This window comes from Pagrus major, chromosome 18 (genome assembly GCF_040436345.1).
Source record: "Pagrus major chromosome 18, Pma_NU_1.0".
NCBI classification, from domain to species: Eukaryota; Metazoa; Chordata; class Actinopteri; order Spariformes; family Sparidae; genus Pagrus; species Pagrus major.
The window spans coordinates 24,130,998-24,155,519 of record NC_133232.1 but is presented as its reverse complement, the minus strand read 5'-3'; the positions used below and the strand labels follow the sequence as shown (position 1 = coordinate 24,155,519).

The 24,522-nt window shown below is 38.4% G+C and overlaps 6 protein-coding genes across 6 annotated transcripts; all 6 read left to right on the top strand.

Moving 5' to 3' along the window:
* Nucleotides 1-1,414: 1,414 nt before the first annotated feature.
* Nucleotides 1,415-2,688, top strand: LOC141013501 (alveolar macrophage chemotactic factor-like). The gene is made up of 4 exons (XM_073487253.1): nucleotides 1,415-1,593; nucleotides 1,781-1,895; nucleotides 2,120-2,197; nucleotides 2,356-2,688. Exons 1-4 carry the CDS (start codon nucleotides 1,527-1,529, stop codon nucleotides 2,432-2,434), a joined length of 339 nt encoding a protein of 112 aa, XP_073343354.1. The 5' UTR covers nucleotides 1,415-1,526; the 3' UTR covers nucleotides 2,435-2,688.
* A 2,782-nt stretch (nucleotides 2,689-5,470) lies between these two features.
* LOC141013692 (alveolar macrophage chemotactic factor-like) lies at nucleotides 5,471-6,689 on the top strand. Its single transcript, XM_073487510.1, has 4 exons — nucleotides 5,471-5,649; nucleotides 5,838-5,952; nucleotides 6,176-6,253; nucleotides 6,414-6,689. The coding sequence occupies exons 1-4, from the start codon at nucleotides 5,583-5,585 to the stop codon at nucleotides 6,490-6,492; spliced, it is 339 nt and encodes a 112-aa protein (XP_073343611.1). The 5' UTR covers nucleotides 5,471-5,582; the 3' UTR covers nucleotides 6,493-6,689.
* A 4,813-nt stretch (nucleotides 6,690-11,502) lies between these two features.
* LOC141013264 (C-X-C motif chemokine 10-like) lies at nucleotides 11,503-12,772 on the top strand. Its single transcript, XM_073486924.1, has 4 exons — nucleotides 11,503-11,674; nucleotides 11,861-11,975; nucleotides 12,199-12,276; nucleotides 12,437-12,772. The coding sequence occupies exons 1-4, from the start codon at nucleotides 11,608-11,610 to the stop codon at nucleotides 12,513-12,515; spliced, it is 339 nt and encodes a 112-aa protein (XP_073343025.1). The 5' UTR covers nucleotides 11,503-11,607; the 3' UTR covers nucleotides 12,516-12,772.
* A 3,197-nt stretch (nucleotides 12,773-15,969) lies between these two features.
* On the top strand, nucleotides 15,970-17,141 carry LOC141013265 (interleukin-8-like). The gene is made up of 4 exons (XM_073486925.1): nucleotides 15,970-16,147; nucleotides 16,334-16,448; nucleotides 16,630-16,707; nucleotides 16,866-17,141. Exons 1-4 carry the CDS (start codon nucleotides 16,081-16,083, stop codon nucleotides 16,942-16,944), a joined length of 339 nt encoding a protein of 112 aa, XP_073343026.1. The 5' UTR covers nucleotides 15,970-16,080; the 3' UTR covers nucleotides 16,945-17,141.
* Nucleotides 17,142-20,449: 3,308 nt separating this feature from the next.
* Nucleotides 20,450-21,666, top strand: LOC141013263 (interleukin-8-like). Its single transcript, XM_073486923.1, has 4 exons — nucleotides 20,450-20,612; nucleotides 20,799-20,913; nucleotides 21,095-21,172; nucleotides 21,333-21,666. The coding sequence occupies exons 1-4, from the start codon at nucleotides 20,546-20,548 to the stop codon at nucleotides 21,409-21,411; spliced, it is 339 nt and encodes a 112-aa protein (XP_073343024.1). The 5' UTR covers nucleotides 20,450-20,545; the 3' UTR covers nucleotides 21,412-21,666.
* A 1,092-nt stretch (nucleotides 21,667-22,758) lies between these two features.
* LOC141013261 (C-X-C motif chemokine 2-like) lies at nucleotides 22,759-24,046 on the top strand. The gene is made up of 4 exons (XM_073486922.1): nucleotides 22,759-22,962; nucleotides 23,154-23,283; nucleotides 23,507-23,584; nucleotides 23,743-24,046. Exons 1-4 carry the CDS (start codon nucleotides 22,896-22,898, stop codon nucleotides 23,819-23,821), a joined length of 354 nt encoding a protein of 117 aa, XP_073343023.1. The 5' UTR covers nucleotides 22,759-22,895; the 3' UTR covers nucleotides 23,822-24,046.
* Nucleotides 24,047-24,522: the final 476 nt, after the last annotated feature.

Here is a 24,522-nt window from a genome sequence, read left to right as displayed (position 1 = left end):
ACTTCTGCAAAACAAAAAAAAGATAGCTCCACTCCACCCTGTCGAAGGCCTTCTCCGCATCTAGTGAGATAATCACCTCAGGAGAGCTCGAACTAGGAGAGTTAATGATATTTAAGAGCCTCCTCTTGTTATGAAATGAGTGCCTTCCAAGCATGAATCCCGTTTGATCAGTTGATATTATACTTGATTGAACCCGTTGTAGACGCTGGGCTAGGATTTTTGACAGGATCTTTAGGTCAACTTTTAACAGGGAAATGGGCCTATAGCTTCCACAAAGAAGAGGGTCTTTATCACTCTTAAGCAGAAGAGAAATCGAGGCCTCCGACAGGGTGGGCATGTTTAAGCATGTTTTTAATAGGTTAAGCAAAGTGCTTCCATACAGATGTAGCTTTGTTGTTTAAGAGAGGGGGAAAGGCTATATCGGATTGATATTGGTATCGGCAGATACTCAATGTTGTCTTATCGTATCGGACATGAAAAAGTGGTATTGACCCATTCCTAGACAAGATGTTGTCCTTCACTGTAGTAATAGTTCACAGATGATTACGGTATTCCCACACGCAACAGCAGATACAACAACATTCAGCTGTTTGGAAAGACACCACAAAATACCATCAACAAAAAGCTGCAAAATCTAAATTCTGACAGAGATTAGATTGCAGTTTTGTCCAGTCATCATTCATTTAAGTGAGGAAGATGCAGGTGGATTCCTGCAGACAGTGAGCTCAGACAAGGCTGATAAGTGGCACTGATAAGAGACAGAAAGGTTTACTAGAAGACAAGAGGACGAGTCAGAGTTGCTGCATTTTACAATAATAAGGAACTATCTGCAGAACAGAGTGAATTCTATGAAACAGACAGTATTTCCTTAATTCATGAAGTTTCATTTCCTCGTGAGAAGGAGCCTCCAGTGAGTAGGATATGGAAGCAAAAATTGAATACAGTATTGGCAGAAATTGAATATACTGTAATATTAATAATGATGTTTTCATTAGTGTGTAATTGCCTTTGGATCTTTGTTCTTCATTGTACTCAAGTAAATAAAGTGTGCAAAATGTCCAGACATGTACAGTGTTAGTACAAGTTTGATGTAAATGTTTAATTATGCATGGAGGTTTACAGTTTGCACAAATATCAATATACTGTTGATATTTTCTTATTTCAATACATAATATTCATGTATACTTTTATCTTTATTAAATCTAAAATCTAACTCTAAAAAAGTTAAATTATTAGTAAAACCAGGGACAGTGGAAAGACTGAGTGCGTCTTTTTCTTGTGGTTTCTGAGTTTCACTTCCCAGTCTCAGAAAAATTCCGTGAGCACAGGAAGGATGATGCATGTGGCACAGACTATTTAAGACGACCCTCTGCCTCTACCCGTCACAGTTCTTCTGTCAACAGATTTTGCTTGGTAGCTAATCTCTCAGCTGCAATTATTACAGCCTCTATCTATCATCTGTACCACACGTACCAAGATTTCTTTTTCTAGCACCAGTGTCATCTTGACTACAGAGGAACTCAACAATGTCCACCGGCATCATGAAAGTGTTTCTTCTCCTGGCTGTTGTTGTCTGCATCTCTCAAGCCCAACGTAAGTTCTTATACTTTTTATACTTATATACCTTTACTTTATACTTTCATCACTTACAACGTGAGGCTCGTTTTGTTGACAGGCAACAAAAGTAAAAGAAATAAAGATTTATTTTTGATATGTTCAATATGTTTTGGTAGCACTGATTTTAATCACATTATTTTTTTCCCCTTGTATTTCTCTACAGGACATGGATCGGGACAGCGGTGTCTGTGCTCAAGTGTCAGTAGGTTAAATACCTCTGACGTAAAGGACGTCCAGATCCACAAAGCAACCGTCTTCTGTAACAGAGTGGAGATTGTGTAAGATGCATTCAAATCTTTAAAATTGTTGGAATATGCAAAAATGATAAAGCGACAATGACCTGCACATTTAAGACATATCAGAAATCTCTAAAATCACCCCTAACCATTAGTCTGCCTGCCTTAATCAGTGATGTATCTGTGTATCTCCTCCATTTGGTAAAGAGATGATTATGTTGGTGTTTTTTTCCCCCTCATCTCACCTCTACTTTCTATTTCAACAGTGTCACCACAAACAGCGGCTATCGCTATTGCCTGGACCCCAAGAGGAAAGTAGTGCAGCAGCTCGTGGCTAACATCATGTGAGTATATTTACAAAACCCATCTTCAGAAAACACTACTGATGTTAATCTTTCAGTAAATATTGATTAGAGATAACAGTAAAGAGTGACATGATGCCCTCTCAGCACTGTTGTAATGTGTCTAATGTGTGTCCCTCCTGTTTTATTGTCACTTCTAGGAACAGACAGAAAGCCTCTACAGCCACACCAACTACGTTCAGTTCCACCTCCGGCAGCAGCAGCACAGCTCGTTTCTGACTCTCTCTGTAACTCCTGCAATCAGTGAGAAGCTCAGATGACCTCTTACTGCAACAAAAGCACCTTCAAAGAAAGCAGATGTGAAATTAATAAGCTTTTTGTGTATTTATCTTCTATTTATACTTTTGTGCACTTACAGTGTATCTCCGTTTTATTTCCTTTGACTTTTGTAAATACATTCATGTGTTGTCAGTCAAGTTTTTAATGCATTTTGTTCAGTCCAGTTTTTTATAATAAAAGACATAATAAAGAAAGCATTGAGTCATTGTTATCTGTTCCTTTTCTGATACTGTCATATGTCAACAGTATTACCTTGTGGTTCAGGCCTGCCAATGCAAGAAATACATCTCATGCAATATTGAATTGTCAAGAAGCTCAACTCAGGAGAAACTCCTGGAAATATCGGTCAGTCCTAAAGATCCCCAAGTTTTTTATGCAAGAGGATTTCACAAATAGGTCAGAGGGCTACTCACAATCAGTCAGCATCTGCAGGTTATGTGCTCAGGCCCATTCAGACAGAATCTACTTTGTTAGTAGGTCTGTGTCATTTCCTGACCGACAGGGTGATTCAGGGCAGTACCTGACTCAATGTGACTGTACACGTGCTGTGTGTTTTATCATTATGGACACATTAGGTGCTGAAGGAGACTTTGTCATTAAAGTCACAGGATGAACAATCAGAGCTTCACATCAACATGTAAACACAAAAGTTGGACGATTGACATAACCTGTTGGCCTATTAAATCTCTGTGTCTCGATTGTGTATTCACTCACAAATGGTTGTACTGCATTAGGTTTATAATGTATTATAACTGAGAATGTAAGAAAAAACACACACAACTCATGAGTTCCATGATACGAGATAAAAGCAGCTCTATAATGAAAAGAAACACTAAAAATCAAAAATATAAGTATAAAGAAAACAAACATATTTAACAAATATTAGAAAAAAATGAAATATAATGTCTCTCTTTGCTTTCTCTGCCCTGCTCACTTACATGCATGTGTGTCAGTAGATGTCATGAAAATTGAATGATGACTCGGCAGAACACACTGATTTCTCACTTCGCACTCGGACGTGGTAACGAGTTGACTGGTTGACCTGTTACAAACTGAAACTGTAGATATACAACTGTCTTAGTGAATCTAAGTGCTGCAAATAACCTAGTGGGGAATGGCTCTCGTTGAAAAACAAAACTAATGGATCACTGGGTTACTGTAGGAAATGGAGAATTTGAAAATGGTCCTCATGTAGACCACTAATTAATGAACACCTGTTCAAGAGTTTGACAATAACGCCAGGTTCAGACAGGACGCCGAAGCACTGCGATTAGCTGCGAAGCGCCAAGGAGCGGAGCCATTTTCGATTTGGTGCCCATGTTAACCAATGGTGTCGTTCACATAGGTAGCGCCGCAGCGCTCTGCTCCGCTGCCGGCACGCGCCGTGCAGCGACCATTTCGGCGTCTGGTCTATTTTTTCGCGTGCCGCGGCCGAATGTGTCAAGCCGGGCAGGAAGTCAAACAAAGCAACAACGAGAGAATCCGGTAGATTTTCAAAACAAAACAAATTTCAAAATAAAACTATTTTCGATAATTAAACACCCCGATTGACAGAAAACTACTCATTACTATGAAGTGGACATACATTTACAGTCGTCAGGAAAACATGGCGTTGTAATTTTATGCGGTTATTTACTTTCCTATGGTGAAAAAACAGCTCCAAGTGTGACTACAGAACAGCTGAGGAGCAGAGCCGTTTGCCGACCGCCGCGGAGATATTCGTGTCTGGTGTCAACAGAAGGGCCGTGGCTCGCACGAGAATTTCCGAGCACGGCACTTCGGCGTCCTGTCTGAACCTGGCGTAACTGTTCAGGTAAGACAACGTTTAAATATGAGGAATGTTACGTACAGAAATCAGTGTCACCTTTTGAATTTAAAGGGAGATAGTTCACACTTAGTGATGTTGAATACACAGATTTTGGGTGCAACTACAGTCAGCACTTAGAAATCACACTTAAATTATACAGAAAGTTACTTTTAGCTTCTTTTCACAAGATTTTAAGTCGTATGAAGTTTAAGTTTGGCCCCATTCTTATAACCAGTTCTTAGAAGTGTAACCGTAATTACTGTACACTTTATATTTTGGGTTATTTTTATATATTATTGTAATTTCTATATGTTTATTATGTATATTATTTGTATTACTTAAGTTACTGATAAAGTAAAGAGTGAGAACGAGAAGTGTAGCCCGCTATTTATCCACAGCCAAGAGAGACTGGAGTACGCTACCAGGCAAGAAAAGTGGGTTACAGAAGTATCATACTTAAGTGAGGTACTTGTACTTTACTTGAGTATTTCCATGTTCTGCTACTTTATGCTTCTACTCCCTACATTTTGAAGGCAAATATTGCACTTTTTACTCCACTACAATTACTTGAAAACTTTAGTTACTAGTTTTTACTAACAGAGGCCAGAATTGGTTCAACCCATAGTATATGCTACAGTGTATACATACATGTAAATATATGTATACATAAAGTTTACTTTAACTTCAACTTGTACTTTTGATACTTAATCCATTTATTGCTAAAAAAAAAATGTTTTGATACTTAAGTATATTTAAGATCAGATATGTTAAGAAAAAATTGAATATACTGTAATATTAATGATGTTTTCATTAGTGTGTAATTGCCTTTGGGTCAGTGTTAGTACAAGTTTGATGTTAAAGTTTAATTATACATGGAGGTTTACACGTCGCACAAGTTACACTGCTGTTTTTATCTTCTTATTTCAATACATAATATCTCAATATACTGTTATCTTTATTAAATCTAAAATCAGGTTAAATTATTAGTAAAACCAGGGACAGTGGAAAGACTGAGTGCGTCTTTTTCTTGTGGTTTCTGAGTTGCACTTCCCAGTCTCAGAAAAATTCCCGTGAGCAAAGGAAGGATGATGTATGTGTCAAAAGAGACTATTTAAGATGACCCTCTGCCTCTACCCATCACAGTTCTTCTGTCAACAGATTTTGCTTGGTAGCTAATCTCTCAGCTGCAATTATTACAGCCTCTATCTATCATCTGTACCACACGTACCAAGATTTCTTTCTCTAGCACCAGTGTCATCTTGACTACAGAGGAACTCAACAATGTCCACCGGCATCATGAAAGTGTTTCTTCTCCTGGCTGTCGTTGTCTGCATCTCTCAAGCCCAATGTAAGTTCTTATACTTTTTATACTTATATACCTTTACTTTACACTTTCATCATTTACAACGTGAGACTTGTTTTGTTGACAGGCAACAAAAGTAAAAGAAAGAAAGATTTATTTTTGATATGTTCAATATGTTTTGGTAGCACTGATTTTAATCACATTATTTTTTTTTTCCTTGTATTTCTCTCCAGTACATGGATCGGGAAAGCGGTGTCTGTGCTCACGTGTCAGTAGGTTAAATACCTCTGAAGTAAAGGACGTCCAGATCTACCCAGCAACTGTCTTCTGTAACAGAGTGGAGATTGTGTAAGAAACATTAAAATCTTTAATATTGTGGGAATATGCAAAAATGATAAAGCTACGATGACCTGCACATTTAAGACATATCAGAAATCACTGAAATCACCCCTAACCATTAGTCTGCCTGCCTTAATCAGTGATGTATCTGTTTCTCTCCTCCATTTGGTAAAGAGATGATTATGTTGGTGTTTTTTTCTCCTCATCTCACCTCTACTTTCTATTTCAACAGTGTCACCACAAACAGTGGCTATCGCTATTGCCTGGACCCCAAGAGGAAAGTAGTGCAGAGGCTCGTGGCTAACATCATGTGAGTATATTTACAAAACCCATCTTCAGAAAACACTACTGATGTTAATCTTTCAGTAAATATTGATTAGAACAGTAAAAGTAATGAGTGACATGATGCCCTCTCCACACTGTTGTAATGTGTCTAATGTGTGTCCCTCCTGTTTTATTGTCACTTCTAGGAACAGACAGAAAGCCTCTACAGCCACACCAACTACGTTCAGTTCCACCTCCGGCAGCAGCAGCACAGCTCATTCCTGACTCTCTCTGTAACTCCTTCAATCAGTGAGAAGCTCAGATGACCTCTTACTGCAACAAAAGCACCTTCAAAGAAAGCAGATGTGAAATGAATAAGCTTTTTGTGTATTTATCTTCTATTTATACTTTTGTGCACTTACAGTATATCTCCGTTTTACTTCCTTTGACTTTTGTAAATCCATTTATGTGTTGTGAACCAAGTTTTTCCTGCATTTTGTTCATTCCAGTTTTTTGTAATAAAAGACATAATAAAGAAAGCATTGAGTCATTGTTATCTGTTTCTTTTCTGATACTGTCATATGTCAACAGTATTACCTTGTGGTTCAGGCCTGCCAATGCAAGAAATACATCTCATGCAATATTGAATTGTCAAGAAGCTCAACTCAGGAGAAACTCCTGGAAATATCGGTCAGTCCTAAAGATCCCCAAGTTTTTGATGTAAGAGGATTTCACAAATAGGTCAGAGGGCTACTCACAATCAGTCAGCATCTGCAGGTTATGTGCTCAGGCCCATTCAGGCAGAATCTACTTTGTTAGTAGGTCTGTGTCATTTCCTGACCGACAGGGTGATTCGGGGCAGTACCTGACTCAATGTGACTGTACACGTGCTGTGTGTTTTATCATTATGGACACATTAGGTGCTGAAGGAGACTTTGTCATTAAAGTCACAGGATGAACAATCAGAGCTTCACATCAACATGTAAACACAAAAGTTGGACGATTGACATAACCTGTTGGCCTATTAAATCTCTGTGTCTCGATTGTGTATTCACTCACAAATGGTTGAACCGCATTAGGTTTATGATGTATTATAACTCGAAATGTAAGAAAAAACACACACAACTCATGAGTTCCATGATACGAGATAAAAGCAGCGCTATAATGAAAAGAAACACTAAAAATCAAAAAAGTATAAAGAAAACAAACATATATTTAACAAATATTAGAAAAAAATGAAATATAATGTCTCTTTGCTTTCTCTGCCCTGCTCACTTACATGCATGTGTGTCAGTAGATGTCATGAAAATTGAATGATGACTCGGCAGAACACACTGATTTCTCACTTCGCACTCGGACGTGGTAACGAGTTGACTGGTTGACCTGTTACAAACTGAAACTGTAGATATACAACTGTCTTAGAGAATCTAAGTGCTGCAAATAACCTAGTGGGGAATGGCTCTCGTTGAAAAACAAAACTAATGGATCACTGGGTTACTGTAGGAACTGGAGAATTTGAAAATGGTCCTCATGTAGACCACTAATTAATGAACACCTGTTCAAGAGTTTGACAATAACTGTGCAGGTAAGACAACGTTTAAATATAAGGAATGTTACGTACAGAAATCAGTGTCACCTTTTGAATTTAAAGGGAGATAGTTCACACCGAGTCATGTTGAATGTAAATTTTGGGTGCAAAAGTGAGGTACTTGTACTTTACTTGAGTATTTTCATTTTTTGCTACTTTATGCTTCTACCCCCTACATTTTGAAGGCAAATATTGCATTATTTACTCCACTATAATTTTAATAGCCATAGTGGTGCATTTTTAAATTAATTTATTTTATCAGCAATCAGATAAAAATACACTGATTCATCAGAAAAATGCTGAATATCATATCTGATCGTCAGCCAGGCCAGTATTGGTTCAACCCATAGTATAGGTGTAACCCGTCCTTGCCACTGGAAGTAAAATATTGGGCTACAATTTCAATGTTTGTATGAACAGGATCCTGAGTACTTAGCTTTTGATGTTGAACTGGCTACCCCTCCCTGTACCAGTAGTTGTTACCATTATAGGCCAGGATGTGACAAATAAAAATATGTCTCTACAAACAATTATCAAACTAATAGCGCGGTGCCTCCACTGTGAGATTACATCCCTCCTACAATGTGAGTAATATCTGTATTCCCCGAGAAACAATGGTAAGTAAGTATCGTAAGTAAACCTTAGGCAAATTAAATGTTCAGGACAACCATGTAAAAATGTATAACAAACAATAGATTTATTATCTCAGTTTAGTTCCTCTTTTGTATCTTCTGTATTCAAAACATTCACTTTCACTGGTTCACATGTCCATCGCCTCTGCGTTTTATTGAAGACTTGTTCCTTGCCTTAATTTCTCCTTTCATCTCCAAGTTGACTGTGTTCTCAGGAAGAGGCGCTTTGCAGTCTCTCCCTTCTCAACCTGGCAAGGAGGACTTTATTTTCTTTTATAATTAAGCCGTCAAATAGACGATTCACAGAAGACACCCCCCCCCCCAATTAACACATACACGTTCCAGAGTGAAGGTACACTTCGCCCACCCTTTTGCTTTCCTAATCCTCCTGACACTCAGTTCTTTACGACCATGCTTTTCTCTTATCTGTGACATTCCAATCTGTAAAGGTTTCTGCACTCATCCAGAGCTCAACAAAGTTTTAAATAACCATTAAGCCTGCAATGAAATGTGGCTGAGATCAAGTTTTCTGTGTGTAAATGTCCTGTGTTCGGTGGAACCACAGCACCTCCTGATGGTGAGTCCTGGTATGATTGGGACAGACTCTCAGGGGACCTTTTCTTTAATACGTTTTTGATTATTACCAGTAAATGTCTCTGATATGCCCTGTTTAATAAGTATTAGGTTAGAACTAAAAGAAATGTGTATAAGTGATTAGTTCTACTGTATAATCAAGTGTGTTTAGATGTTTCGATCAAGTTTTAGTTTCTTTTTGAATGTTAAATGGTTTTAATAATGCCATATGATTTCGTGTTAGACAAAGTCCACATATTAAGCCATGGTGAAATTCTGGGAAAGGTGAAACACGATTTTGAAACATTTAAAATGATAGTTTAGTTTAATTAAGTTTCTGTGAGTTTAGACTTATAATCTTGTCTAAAGCGTGAACACTGGCAGCCCGCCCACTTGAGTCATGCCTGCCATCCGTGAAAACAAAACTGAGAGACATCGCTCTCTCTCCCTGTGAACCTGTGATTTCACCATCCGCACATATTTCACTAATAATCTCATTACTGTAGTTATTACAGACTCCTCATCTTTCTGTTACCTGTTGTCATTCGTTTAAATTGCCATTCCATTTATTTACTCTGAATTATTTAGTCAATAAACATATTTAACCGTATGTCGTTGTCTGTGCAGGTCTGTTTTTAATGTGGAGAACCGATGGAAACTGTGTAGAAGTCATTGCTTCAGTTATGAGATTGAATAAATTGATCTGAAATTGATTAGAATTGTTCCAAGTTAACCTTGTCCAGTCGAATACGATTAATTCCCTCCGGATTATTCAAATAGATAAAACAACTGAGGTGGTGCCCCATTTGTGAGTGTTTTATTAATCGCCAGTGATTAATAAATTAGTAGTGTATCTCCTACAGTACTATATTCAAACAGACCTATTTTCTGTTGCTTCACAATACTGAATAAACACAAATTCAATACCAGTGCAAAATAAAAATATAAATGAAATCTCAGGTAGGTACCCTTTAAACTTAAATCGACCTTATGGCAATTATAATTAATAAACCAAAAGCATTTAAGTTAAACACTTCAAACTTAACACTTTCTTTGTTTTCCCCACAGGAAAATATGCAATAAACCAAAACAACCTATGTGAATGTGTATTAGTGTCTGTGTGTGTTTGAGTGGGTTAGAGTGAAAAACTCCAATGACATATCAACACAGTTTCAGTCCAATAACTTGTAGTTAACCAGTTCAACCTTTAGAGCAGTTCAGTTACTGCCAAGCGCTTGGGTTTCTACCTCGTGGGGCCCATAAATTGGTGCACATGTGAATAAACACAGTAAGTTACTCACGCGACCGAAATATAATCCAGAAGAGTCCACGAGCTGGTAGCTGAAGCAGTAGCAGGCAAGGTGAACAGGTATGTCCGTGTCTCAACTCGGGTCCTCACGAGCAGAAGCAACAAATGCTAGTTAGCACGGCAATCCAGCGAAGTCCTCGTTTCCTCCAGTCCTCGGGGAAAATGCAGCGGGTTTTCATAGCTGACTGTCTACGACGATGCAAGCTTAAACGTCCACGTTTTAGAGTCCAATATACACTTTTTTTTACAAAGTTAATAAAACAATAAACGCAGTTAACCTGGCTTCACTTTCACCTTAAACTTCCCGAAAACGAGTTACTGAACCGTGAAATACACACGACGTTTAACTGCAAGGTAATACTTTCACCAATACTTAAAAAGTATTTAGTCTACAAATATTAATTACTTCACCAACAATCTTAGCGTTTAGCTTTCTGCTCACGACACACGGCGGCTCTTCTCTCACGTACACGCAACGATGTTTTTTTCTCTCCCCTCCTTTTTTTGACCTCTCCTCTCATTGGCTAATAGTGCACTGTTCCAGAAATCTGATTGGCTTAGATTAGATCATTCAAACGAACTTCTAGCAGGTTAGTTTGGTACCTTGGATAGTGCAAGTCACAACAACAAAACAAAGGATCATGGGACATGTCGTATATGAAAATAAAACAGATTAAATAAAACACCCTTGTTTAGCTATATTTTGTAGGTCCCTACGTTAAGACAAAATTGAATATATTATTGACTAATGATGTTTTCATTAGTGTGTAATTGCCTTTGGGTCTGTGTTCTTCATTGTATTGAAATACATACAGTGTACAAATTGTCCAGACATGTACAGTGTTAGTACAAGTTTGATGTAAAAGTTTAATTATACATGGAGGTTTACAGGTCGCACAAGTTACACTACTGTTGATATTTTCTTAATTCAATACATAATATTCATGTATACTGTTATCTTTATTGAATCTAAAATCAAGTTAAATTATTAGTAAAACCAGGGTGAGTGGGAGAGGGACAGTGGAAAGACTGGGTGCTTTTTTTTCTTGTGGTTTCTGAGTTTCACTTTCCAGTCAGAAAAATTCCCGTGAGCACAGGAAGGATGATGTATGTGTCAAAAGAGACTATTTAAGACGACCCTCTGCCTCTACCCATCACAGTTCTTCTGTCAACAGATAGCTATTGGTAGCTAATCTCTCAGCTGCAATTATTACAGCCTCTATCTATCATCTGTACCACACGTACCAAGATTTCTTTTTCTAGTACCAGTGTCATCTTGACTACAGAGGAACTCAACAATGTCCACCGGCATCATGAAAGTGTTTCTTCTCCTGGCTGTCGTTGTCTGCATCTCTCAAGCCCAACGTAGGTTCTTATACTTTTTATACTTATATACCTTTTCTTCACACTTTCATCATTTACAACGTGAGGCTCGTTTTGTTGACAGGCAACAAAAGTAAAAGAAAGAAAGATTTATTTTTGATATGTTCAATATGTTTTGGTAGCACTGATTTTAATCACATTATTTTTTTTTCTTGTATTTCTCTCCAGTACCTGGATCGGGAAAGCGGTGTCTGTGCTCACGTGTCAGTAGGTTAGCTGTCTCTGAGGTAAAGGACGTCCAGATCTACCCAGCAACCGTCTTCTGTAACAGAGTGGAGATTGTGTAAGATACATTAAAATCTTTAATATTGTGGGAATATGCAAAAATGATAAAGCTACAATGACCTGCACATTTAATTCATATCAGAAACATCTAAAATCACCCCTAACCATTAGTCTGCCTGCCTTAATCAGTGATGTATCTGTGTATCTCCTCCATTTGGTAAAGAGATGATTATGTTGGTGTTTTTTTCCCCTCATCTCACCTCTACTTTCTATTTCAACAGTGTCACCACAAACAGCGGCTATCGTTATTGCCTGGACCCCAAGAGGAAAGTAGTGCAGCAGCTCGTGGCTAACATCATGTGAGTATATTTACAAAACCCATCTTCAGAAAACACTACTGATGTTAATCTTTCAGTAAATATTGATTAGAACAGTAAAAGTAATGAGTGACATGATGCCCTCTCAACACTGTTGTACTGTGTCTAATGTGTGTCCTTCCTGTTTTATTGTCCCTTCTAGGAAGAGACAGAAAGCCTCTACAGCCACACCAACTACGTTCAGTTCCACCTCCGGCAGCAGCAGCACAGCTCGTTTCTGACTCTCTCTGTAACTCCTGCAATCAGCGAGAAGCTCAGATGACCTCTTACTGCAACAAAAGCACCTTCAAAGAAAGCAGATGTGAAATGAATGAAGCTTTTTGTTTATTTATCTTCTATTTATACTTTTGTGCACTTACAGTATATCTCCGTTTTATTTCCTTTGACTTTTGTAAATACATTCATGTGTTGTGAGTCAAGTTTTTCCTTCATTTTGTTCATTCCAGTTTTTTTTATAATAAAAGACATAATCAAGAAAGCATTGAGTCATTGTTATCTGTTCCTTTTCTGAGACTGTGTCCTATACCAACAGTGCTACCTTGTGGTTCAGGCCTGCCAATGCAAGAATGACATCTCATTGTGTATTAAGTTGTCAAGAAGCTCCTCTCTGTCCAAGTTTGGAGAAACTCCTGAAAATATCAGTCATAACGTTAAGATCCCAAAGTTTTTGATGTAAGAGGATTTCACAAAGATGTAGGTCAGAGGCCTACTCACAAACAGTCAGCATCTGCAGGTTACGCATTCAGACAGAATCTACTTTGTTAGTAGGTCTGTGCCATTTCCTGACTTACTGGGTTGTTCGAGGTAGTTCGTGGATGAGAGGTGAAACATCTTCAAGAAACGTCCAGAAAACTCCAGTTGCCTACAGCACTTAGAGATACTTCAGGACATTTAAGATTTTCTCCAGTACTATTTGTATGGGTGACTTTCAATTTTACCAAAGTAATATTTTAACACATCTTTACTTTTGCTCAAGAATGACTTTTGGTTACACTGGCCACTGGTGGACCATTGTGTCCCCATGTTTGAAAAAAAGGCTGCAAAAATGCCCTGTACAGTGGCCAAGTGTGCAAGAACACGTGAAAATGTGCCCTCTACATCCCGTTCTTAATAGTAACTAGTTAACAGTTTGATGTGAGTTTTTAGTAAAGAGCTCTGCCACGTAATAACACAATTATCATCTTTACCAGGTTTTTGAATGGTTTCTCTATAAATGCATCACAACTTTCTATGAGCTGCCACTGTTGCCAAGTTTTAAATATCAGAGGGAGTTACACTCTAAGGAGTCTCAGAGACTCCATTAAGGTCCTACCAGTACTCACAAGTATCAGATACCAGAGGACACTGAAGCTGCAGGCGGACTCTGAGACTACAGGTCTGTAGCAGCACACCAACACCATGACCATGTGTTCCCGCTCAACTCTGACAGGGGCGGGTCAGATCAGTTGAGTCTTATAGGCTGTCATCCTCTACACCCATATCACATACACACACACACACACACACACACACACACACACACACACACACACACACACACACACACACAGTGGTATTCATTCCCTTCCATTCCTTGGAGATTTAGCTCCCCTAACCTTGACACTAACCCTAATTTTAACCTAAATTAAGTGTAAACCTGCAGTCTTTCAGTGCTCCTTATAGGGACCAGAGCTTTTTGATCCCAAATGGGAATTGAGCATCTGTTTAATGTAACCATGTGACCTTATGAACAGATTTCCGGTGCCTACAAAGTAACTGAAGCAATACAAGGACACACAAACACACTTTGGAAGTTTAAGTATGCCTCAAACATACAGTAAAGGATGATGGGCTATTTAATGAAGATCAAAACCTTGACAAAACTTCACAGCAAACCTTCTGTAAAATATTACAAGAAAAGATTACAAGATGACAACATTAGCGATGCACCAATCCAATAGTATCGGTATTGGTCCGATATTGGCCAAAATCACTAGATCACACATATAAGAGGGGAAAATGTATAATCTGATCCGATTTATTAGCCTAAACTCTCCCATAAATGCTTAAACTATGCACAACATGCTGTAAAGAGAGCAACATCTATCAGCTTGAGTGATACTGTCATCCGTTTCTCCACCAGCACGTTTGGCTGCGCCGAGTCAAACTGTGCCGCAGTGCCTCATTTATCATAACTACTCAGAACTACACTCAAGTTGCACTTTGAAGTTCACTCACTGCTAACCAGAGATCCAGTGTTGCCTGTGTGACATCAGTCATTCGGCAGCTTTGCCACGCCTCCATAACAACATTACACTTACTATTTACTGAATAAAAAATGGCTGCTATAAAAGTATCGTTATGTGCATACTTATTCATTGTCTAACCACCTACTCTCTCTGGCTGACCAGCCACTACTGGGTGAACACGTTACTAACTGTGCCCCGCTTGTGATATATTTCCCGGAAAGTTGCCTCCGACACCCAGTGTGCATCTCCGTACATCCGGTGTATTACAGCAAATGCAAGGGCTTTCATCAGTGGGCCATGGGCTCAATCATCATAGTGCTACCTCATTCGGAGATAGATAGTGACTTAACAGATATTTATTCACATGAAAATCTGCAGGATTATCACTTTAAGCATGTTTTTATTGGGTTAAGCAAAGTGCTTCCATACAGATGTAGCTTTGTTGTTTAAGAGAGGGGGAAAGGCTGTATCGGATTGATATCGGTATCGGCAGATACTCAATGTTGTCTTATCGGTATCGGACATGAAAAAGTGGAATCGACCCATCCATAAACAAGATGTTGTCCTTCGGTTTATTAATAGTTTACAGATGATTACAATATTCCCACACGCAACAGCAGATACAATAACATTCAGGTGTTTAGAAAGACACCACGAAATACCATCAACAAAAAGCTGCAAAATCCGAATTCTGACAGAGTTTAGATTCCAGTTTTGTCCAGTCATCATTCATTTAAGTGAGGAAGATGCAGGTGGATTCCTGCAGACAGTGAGCTCAGACTAGGCTGATAAGTGGCACTGATAAGAGATAGAAAGGTTTACTAGAAGACAAGAGGACGAGTCAGAGTTGCTGCATTTTCCTATAATAAGGAACTATCTGCAGAACAGAGTGAATTCTATGAAACAGACAGTATTTCCTTAATTCATAAAGTTTCATTTCCTGAGAAGGAGCCTCCAGTGAGTAGGATATGGAAGCAAAAGCTGAATATAGTATTGGCAGAAATTGAATATACTGTAATATTAATAATGATGTTTTCATTAGTGTGTAATTGCCTTTGGATCTTTGTTCTTCATTGTACTCAAGTAAATAAAGTGTGCAAAATGTCCAGACATGTACAGTGTTAGTACAAGTTTGATGTAAATGTTTAATTATGCATGGAGGTTTACAGTTTGCACAAATATCAATATACTGTTGATATTTTCTTATTTCAATACATAATATTCATGTATACTTTTATCTTTATTAAATCTCAGGTTAAATTATTAGTAAAACCAGGGAAAGTGGAAAGACTGAATCCTGTTTTTTCTTGTGGTTTCTGAGTTTCACTTCCCAGTCTCAGAAAAATTCCCGTGAGCACAGGAAGGATGATGTATGTGGCACAGACTATTTAAGACGTCCCTCTGCCTCTACCCATCACAGTTCTTCTGTCAACAGATTTTGCTTGGTAGCTAATCTCTCAGCTGCAATTATTACAGCCTCTATCTATCATCTGTACCACACGTACCAAGATTTCTTTTTCTAGCACCAGTGTCATCTTGACTACAGAGGAACTCAACAATGTCTACCGGCATCATGAAAGTGTTTCTTCTCCTGGCTGTCGTTGTCTGCATCTCTCAAGCCCAACGTAAGTTCTTATACTTTTTATACTTATATACCTTTACTTTATACTTTCATCACTTACAACGTGAGGCTCGTTTTGTTGACAGGCAACAAAAGTAAAAGAAATAAAGATTTATTTTTGATATGTTCAATATGTTTTGGTAGCACTGATTTTAATCACATTATTTTTTTCCCTTGTATTTCTCTCCAGGACATGGATCGGGACAGCGGTGTCTGTGCTCACGTGTCAGTAGGTTAGATACCTCTGACGTAAAGGACGTCCAGATCTACCCAGCAACATCCTTCTGTAACAACGTTGAGATTGTGTAAGATGCATTAAAATCTTTAATAGTGTGGGAATATGCAATAATGCAAAAGCAACAATGACCTGCACATTTAAGGCACATCAGAAATCTGATGTATCTGTTTATCTCCTCCATTTGGTAAAGAGATGATTATGTTGGTGTTTTTTTCCCCTCATCTCACCTCTACTTTCTATTTCAACAGTGTCACCACAAACAGTGGCTATCGTTATTGCCTGGACCCCAAGAGGAAAGTAGTGCAGCAGCTCGTGGCTAACATCATGTGAGTATATTTACAAAACCCATCTTCAGAAAACACTACTGATGTTAATCTTTCAGTAAATATTGATTAGAGTTAACAGTAATGAGTGACATAATGCCCTCTCAACACTGTTGTAATGTGTCTAATGTGTGTCCTTCCTGTTTTATTGTCACTTCTAGGAAGAGACAGAAAGCCTCTACAGCCACACCAACTACGTTCAGTTCCACCTCCGGCAGCAGCAGCACAGCTCGTTTCTGACTCTCTCTGTAACTCCTGCAATCAGTGAGAAGCTCAGATGACCTCTTACTGCAACAAAAGCACCTTCAAAGAAAGCAGATGTGAAATGAATAAGCTTTTTGTGTATTTATCTTCTATTTATACTTTTGTGCACTTACAGTATATCTCCGTTTTACTTCCTTTGACTTTTGTAAATCCATTTATGTGTTGTGAACCAAGTTTTTTCTGCATTTTGTTCATTCCAGTTTTTTTTATAATAAAACATATAATCAAGAAAGCATTGAGTCATTGTTATCTGTTCCTTTTCTGAGACTGTGTCCTATACCAACAGTGCTACCTTGTGGTTCAGGCCTGCCAATGCAAGAATGACATCTCATTGTGTATTAAGTTGTCAAGACGCTCCTCTCTGTCCAAGTTTGGAGAAATTCCTGAAAATATCAGTCATAACGTTAAGATCCCAAAGTTTTTGATGTAAGAGGATTTCACAAAGATGTAGGTCAGAGGCCTACTCACAAACAGTCAGCATCTGCAGGTTACGCACTCAGACAGAATCTACTTTGTTAGTAGGTCTGTGCCATTTCTTGACTTACCTGGTGGTTCGGGGTAGTTCGTGGATGAGAGGTGAAACGTCTTCAAGAAACTTCTAGAAAACTCCAGTTGCCTACAGCACTTAGAGATACTTCAGGACATTTAAGATTTTCTCCAGTACTATTTGTATGGGTGACTTTCACTTTTACCAAAGTAATATTTTAACACATCTTTACTTTTGCTCAAGAATGACTTTTGGGTACACTGGCCACTGGTGGACCATTGTGTCCCCATGTTTGAAAAAAAGGCTGCAAAAATGCCCTGTACAGTGGCCAAGTGTGCAAGAACACGTGAAAATGTGCCCTCTACATCCTGTTCTTAATAGTAACTACTAGTTAACAGTTTGATGTGAGTTTTTAGTACAGAGCTCTGCCACGTAATAACACAATTATCATCTTTACCAGGTTTTTGAATGGTTTCTCTATAAATGCATCACAACTTTCTATGAGCTGCCACTGTTGCCAAGTTTTAAATATCAGAGGGAGTTACACTCTAAGGAGTCTCAGAGACTCCATTAAGGTCCTACCAGTACTCACAAGTATCAGATACCAGAGGACACTGAAGCTGCAGGCGGACTCTGAGACTACAGGTCTGTAGCAGCACACCAACACCATGACCATGTGTTCCCGCTCAACTCTGACAGGGGCGGGTCAGATCAGTTGAGTCTTATAGGCTGTCATCCTCTACACCCATATCACATACACACACACACACACACACACACACACAAACACACACACACACACACACACACACACACACACACACACACACACACACACACACACACACACACAGTGGTATTCATTTCCTGTCATTCCTTGGAGATTTAGCTCCCCTAACCTTGACCCTAACCCTAACTTTAACCTAAATTAAGTGTAAACCTGCAGTCTTTCAGTGTTCCTTATAGGGACCAGAGCTTTTTGATCCCAAATTGGAATTAAGCATCTGTTTAATGTAACCATGTGACCTTATGAACAGATTTTGGTGCCTACAAAGTAACTGAAGCAATACAAGGACACACAAACACACTTTGGAAGTTTAAGTATGCCTCAAACATACAGTAAAGGATGGTGGGCTATTTAATGAAGATCAAAACCTTGACAAAACTTCACAGCAAACCTTCTGTAAAATATTACAAGAAAAGATTACAAGATGACAACATTAGCGATGCACCAATCCAACAGTATCGGTATTGGTCCAATATTGGCCAAAATCACTAGATCACACATATAAGAGGGGAAAATGTATAATCTGATCCGATTTATTAGCCTAAACTCTCCCATAAATGCTTAAACTATGCACAACATGCTGTAAAGAGAGCAACATCTATCAGCTTGAGTGATACTGTCATCCGTTTCTCCACCAGCACGTTTGGCTGTGCCGAGTCAAACTGTGCCGCAGTGCCTCATTTATCATAACTACTCAGAACTACACTCAAGTTGCACTTTGAAGTTCACTCACTGCTTACCAGAGATCCAGTGTTGCCTGTGTGACGTCAGTCATTCGGCAGCTTTGCCACGCCTCCATAACAACATTACACTTACTATTTACTGAACGAAAAATGGCTGCTATAAAAGTATCGTTATGTGCATACTTATTCATTGTCTAACCACCTACTCTCTCTGGCTGACCAGCCACTGCTGGGTGAACACGTTACTAACTGTGCCCCGCTTGTGATATTTTCCCGGAAAGTTGCCTCCGACACCCAGTGTGCATCTCCGTACATCCGGTGTATTACAGCAAATGCAAGGGCTTTCATCAGTGGGCCATGGGCTCAATCATCATAGTGCTACCTCATTCGGAGATAGATAGTGACTTAACAGATATTTATTCACATGAAAATCTGCAGGATTATCACTTTAAGCATGTTTTTATTGGGTTAAGCAAAGTGCTTCCATACAGATGTAGCTTTGTTGTTTAAGAGAGGGGGAAAGGCTGTATCGGATTGATATTGGTATCGGCAGATACTCAATGTTGTCTTATCGGTATCGGACATGAAAAAGTGGAATCGACCCATCCATAGACAAGATGTTGTCCTTCGGTTTATTAATAGTTTACAGATGATTACAATATTCCCACACGCAACAGCAGATACAATAACAGTCAGCTGTTTGGAAAGACACCACTAAATACCATCAACAAAAAGCTGCAAAATCCAAATTTTGACAGAGTTTAGATTGCAGTTTTGTCCAGTCATCATTCATTTAAGTGAGGAAGATGCAGGTGGATTCCTGCAGACAGTGAGCTCAGACAAGGCTGATAAGTGGCACTGATAAGAGACAGAAAGGTTTACTAGAAGACAAGAGGACGAGTAAGAGTTGCTGCATTTTACAATAATAAGGAACTATCTGCAGAACAGAGTGAATTCTATGAAACAGACAGTATTTCCTTAATTCATGAAGTTTCATTTCCTCGTGAGAAGGAGCTTCCAGTGAGTAGGATATGGAAGCAAAAATTGAATATAGTATTGGCTGAAATTGAATATACTGTAATATCATTAATGTTGTTTTCATTAGTGTGTAATTGCCTTTGGATCTTTGTTCTTCATTGTACTCAAGTAAATAAAGTGTGCAAAATGTCCAGACGTGTACAGTGTTAGTACAAGTTTGATGTAAATGTTTAATTATGCATGGAGGTTTACAGTTTGCACAAATATCAATATACTGTTGATATTTTTCTTATTTCAATACATTATATTCATGTATACTTTTATCTTTATTAAATCTCAGGTTAAATTATTAGTGAAACCAGGGAAAGTGGAAAGACTGAATCCTGTTTTTTCTTGTGGTTTCTGAGTTTCACTTCCCAGCTTCAAAAATTCCCGTGAGCACAGGAAGGATGATGCATGTGGCACAGACTATTTAAGACGACCCTCTGCCTCTACCCATCACAGTTCTTCTGTCAACAGATTTTGCTTGGTAGCTAATCTCTCAGCTGCAATTACTACAGCCTCTATCTATCATCTGTACCACACGTACCAAGATTTCTTTTTCTAGCACCAGTGTCACTTTGACTACAGAGGAACTCAACAATGTCCACCAGCATCATGAAAGTGTTTCTTCTCCTGGCTGTCGTTGTCTGCATCTCTCAAGCCCAACGTAAGTTCTTATACTTTTTATACTTATATACCTTTACTTTATACTTTCATCACTTACAACATGAGGCTTGTTTTGTTGACAGGCAACAAAAGTAAAAGAAATAAAGATTTATTTTTGATATGTTCAATATGTTTTGGTAGCACTGATTTTAATCACATTATTTTTTTCCCTTGTATTTCTCTCCAGGACATGGATCGGGACAGCGGTGTCTGTGCTCACATGTCAGTAGGTTAGATACCTCTGACGTAAAGGACGTCCAGATCTACCCAGCAACATCCTTCTGTAACAACGTTGAGATTGTGTAAGATGCATTAAAATCTTTAATATTGTGGGAATATGCAAAATTGCGAAAGCAACAATGACCTGCACATTTAAGGCATATCAGAAATCTGATGTATCTGTGTATCTCCTCCATTTGGTAAAGAGATGATTATGTTGGTGTTTTTTTCTCCTCATCTCACCTCTACTTTCTATTTCAACAGTGTCACCACAAACAGCGGCTATCGCTATTGCCTGGACCCCAAGAGGAAAGTAGTGCAGCAGCTCGTGGCTAACATCATGTGAGTATATTTACAAAACCCATCTTCAGAAAACACTACTGATGTTAATCTTTCAGTAAATATTGATTAGAACAGTAAAAGAAATGAGTGACATGATGCCCTCTCAACACTGTTGTACTGTGTCTAATGTGTGTCCTTCCTGTTTTATTGTCCCTTCTAGGAAGAGACAGAAAGCCTCTACAGCCACACCAACTACGTTCAGTTCCACCTCCGGCAGCAGCAGCACAGCTCGTTTCTGACTCTCTCTGTAACTCCTGCAATCAGCGAGAAGCTCAGATGACCTCTTACTGCAACAAAAGCACCTTCAAAGAAAGCAGATGTGAAATGAATGAAGCTTTTTGTTTATTTATCTTCTATTTATACTTTTGTGCACTTACAGTATATCTCCGTTTTATTTCCTTTGACTTTTGTAAATACATTCATGTGTTGTGAACCAAGTTTTTCCTGCATTTTGTTCATTCCAGTTTTTTATAATAAAAGATATAATCAAGAAAGCATTGAGTCATTGTTATCTGTTCCTTTTCTGAGACTGTGTCCTCTACCAATAGTGCTATCTTGTGGTTCAGGCTTGCCAATGCAAGAATGACATCTCATTGTGTATTAAGTTGTCAAGACACTCCTCTCTGTCCAAGTTTGGAGAAACTCCTGAAAATATCAGTCAGTCCTAACGTTAAGAGAGGGGGAAAGGCTGTATCGGATTGATATCAGTATCGGCAGATACTCAATGTTGTCTTATCGTTATCGGACATGAAAAAGTGGTATCAACCCATCCCTAGACAAGATGTTGTCCTTTGGTTTAGTAATAGTTTACAGATGAATACAATATTTCCACACGCAACAGCAGATACGATAACATTCAGCTGTCTGGAAAGACACCACGAAATACCATCAACATGAAGCTGCAAAATCCAAATTCTGATAGAGTTTAGATTCCAGTTTTGTCCAGTCATCATTCATTTAAGTGAGGAAGATGCAAAAATAGAAAGGTTTACCAGAAGACAAGAGGACAAGTCAGAGTTGCTGCATTTTACAATAATAAGGAACTATCTGCAGAATAGAGTGAATTCTATGAAACAGACAGTATTTCCTTATTCATGAAGTTTCATTTCCTCGTGAGAAGGAGCCTCCAGTGAGTAGGATATGGAAGCAAAAATGTAATATAGTATGAGCAGTAATGATGTTTTCATAGTGTGTAATTGCCTTTGGATCTTTGTTCTTCATTGTACTAAAGTAAATAAAGTGTGCAAAATGTCCAGACATGTACAGTGTTAGTACAAGTTTGATGTAAAAGTTTAATTATGCATGGAGGTTTACAGTTTGCACAAGTTACACTACTGTTGATATTTTCTTACTTCCATACCTAATATCCAAATTATACTTTTATTTTTATTAAATCTAAAATCAGGTTAAATTATTAGTAAAACCAGGGAGAGTGGGAGAGGGACAGTGGAAAGACTGAATCCTGTTTTTCTTGTGTTTTCTGAGTTTCACTTCCCAGTCTCAGAAATTCCTGTAAACACAGGAAGGATGATTAATGTGTCAAAAGAGACTATTTAAGATGACCCTCTGCCTCTACCCATCACAGTTCGTCTGTCAACAGATTTTGCTTGGTAGCTAATCTCTCAGCTGCAATTATTACAGCCTCTATCTATCATCTGTACCACACGTACCAAGATTTCTTTCTCTAGCACCAGTGTCATCTTGACTACAGAGGAACTCAACAATGTCCACCGGCATCATGAAAGTGTTTCTTCTCCTGGCCGTCGTTGTCTGCATCTCTCAAGCCCAACGTAAGTTCTTATACTTTTTATACTTATATACCTTTACTTTACACTTTCATCACTTACAACGTGAGGCTTGTTTTGTTGACAGGCAACAAAAGTAAAAGAAAGAAAGATTTATTTTTGATATGTTCAATATGTTTTGGTAGCACTGATTTTAATCATGTTATTTTTTTTTTCTTGTATTGTCCTCACACAAGAATCTCCACAAGAATCTCCGCAAGAATCACAGCAGTGTCTGTGCTCACGTGTCAGTAGGTTAAATACCTCTAACGTAAAGGACGTCCAGATCTACCCAGCAACCATCTTCTGTAACAGAGTGGAGATTGTGTAAGAAACATTAAAATCTTTAATATTGTGGGATTATGCAAAAATGATGAAGCTACGATGACCTGCACATTTAATTCATATCAGAAATATCTAAAATCACCCCTAACCATTAGTCTGCCTGCCTTAATCAGTGATGTATCTGTTTATCTCCTCCATTTGGTAAAGAGATGATTATGTTGGTGTTTTTTTCTCCTCATCTCACCTCTACTTTCTATTTCAACAGTGTCACCACAAACAGCGGCTATCGCTATTGCCTGAACCCCAAGATGAAAGTAGTGCAGAGGCTCGTGGCTAACGTCATGTGAGTATATTTACAAAACCCATCTTCAGAAAACACTACTGATGTTAATCTTTCAGTAAATATTGATTAGAGATAACAGTAATGAGTGACATGATGCCCTCTCAGCACTGTTGTAATGTGTCTAATGTGTGTCCTTCCTGTTTTATTGTCACTTCTAGGAACAGACAGAAAGCCTCTACTGCCACACCAACTACGTTCAGTTCCACCTCCGGCAGCAGCAGCACAGTTCGTTTCTGACTCTCTCTGTAACTCCTTCAATCAGTGAGAAGCTCAGATGACCTCTTACTGCAACAAAAGCACCGTAAAAAAAAAAGCACAGATGTGAAATTAATGAAGCTTTTTGATCATTTGTCTTCTACTTACACTTTTGTGCACTTACAGTATATCTCCTTTGTATTTCCTTTGACTTTTAACCAATAAAACTAATAAAACTTTGACTAATAAAAAACATAATCAAGAAAACACTGAGTAAGGGGCAGTTCTTGGCTCAATGTGGTCATATGTATGTAGGTAAGGAACGTTACGTACAGAAATCAAAGTCACTTTTTGAATTTAAAGGTAGATAGTTCGTACCTAGCCATGTTGAGTACACACAGATTTGATGAGACAGGTAGACATGATTGTAATCCTTATTCCTCACAGAGGTGCCACTACAGTCAGCACTTAGAAATCACACTTAAACTATACAAAAAGTTACTTTTAGCTTTTTTTCACAAAGCAAAGTCCTATGAAGTTTAAGTTTAGGACCAACCAGTTCTTAGAAGTTTTGTAAAAAAAACAACAACAAGCCCAGGACTACAGTATAATGGAATATAACTACCAAGTATCATACTTAAGTGAAGTACTTGTACTTTACGTGAGTATTTCCATTTTCTGCTGCTTTATGCTTCTACTCCACAACATTGTGAAGGCAAATAGTGCACGTTTTACTCCAGTAC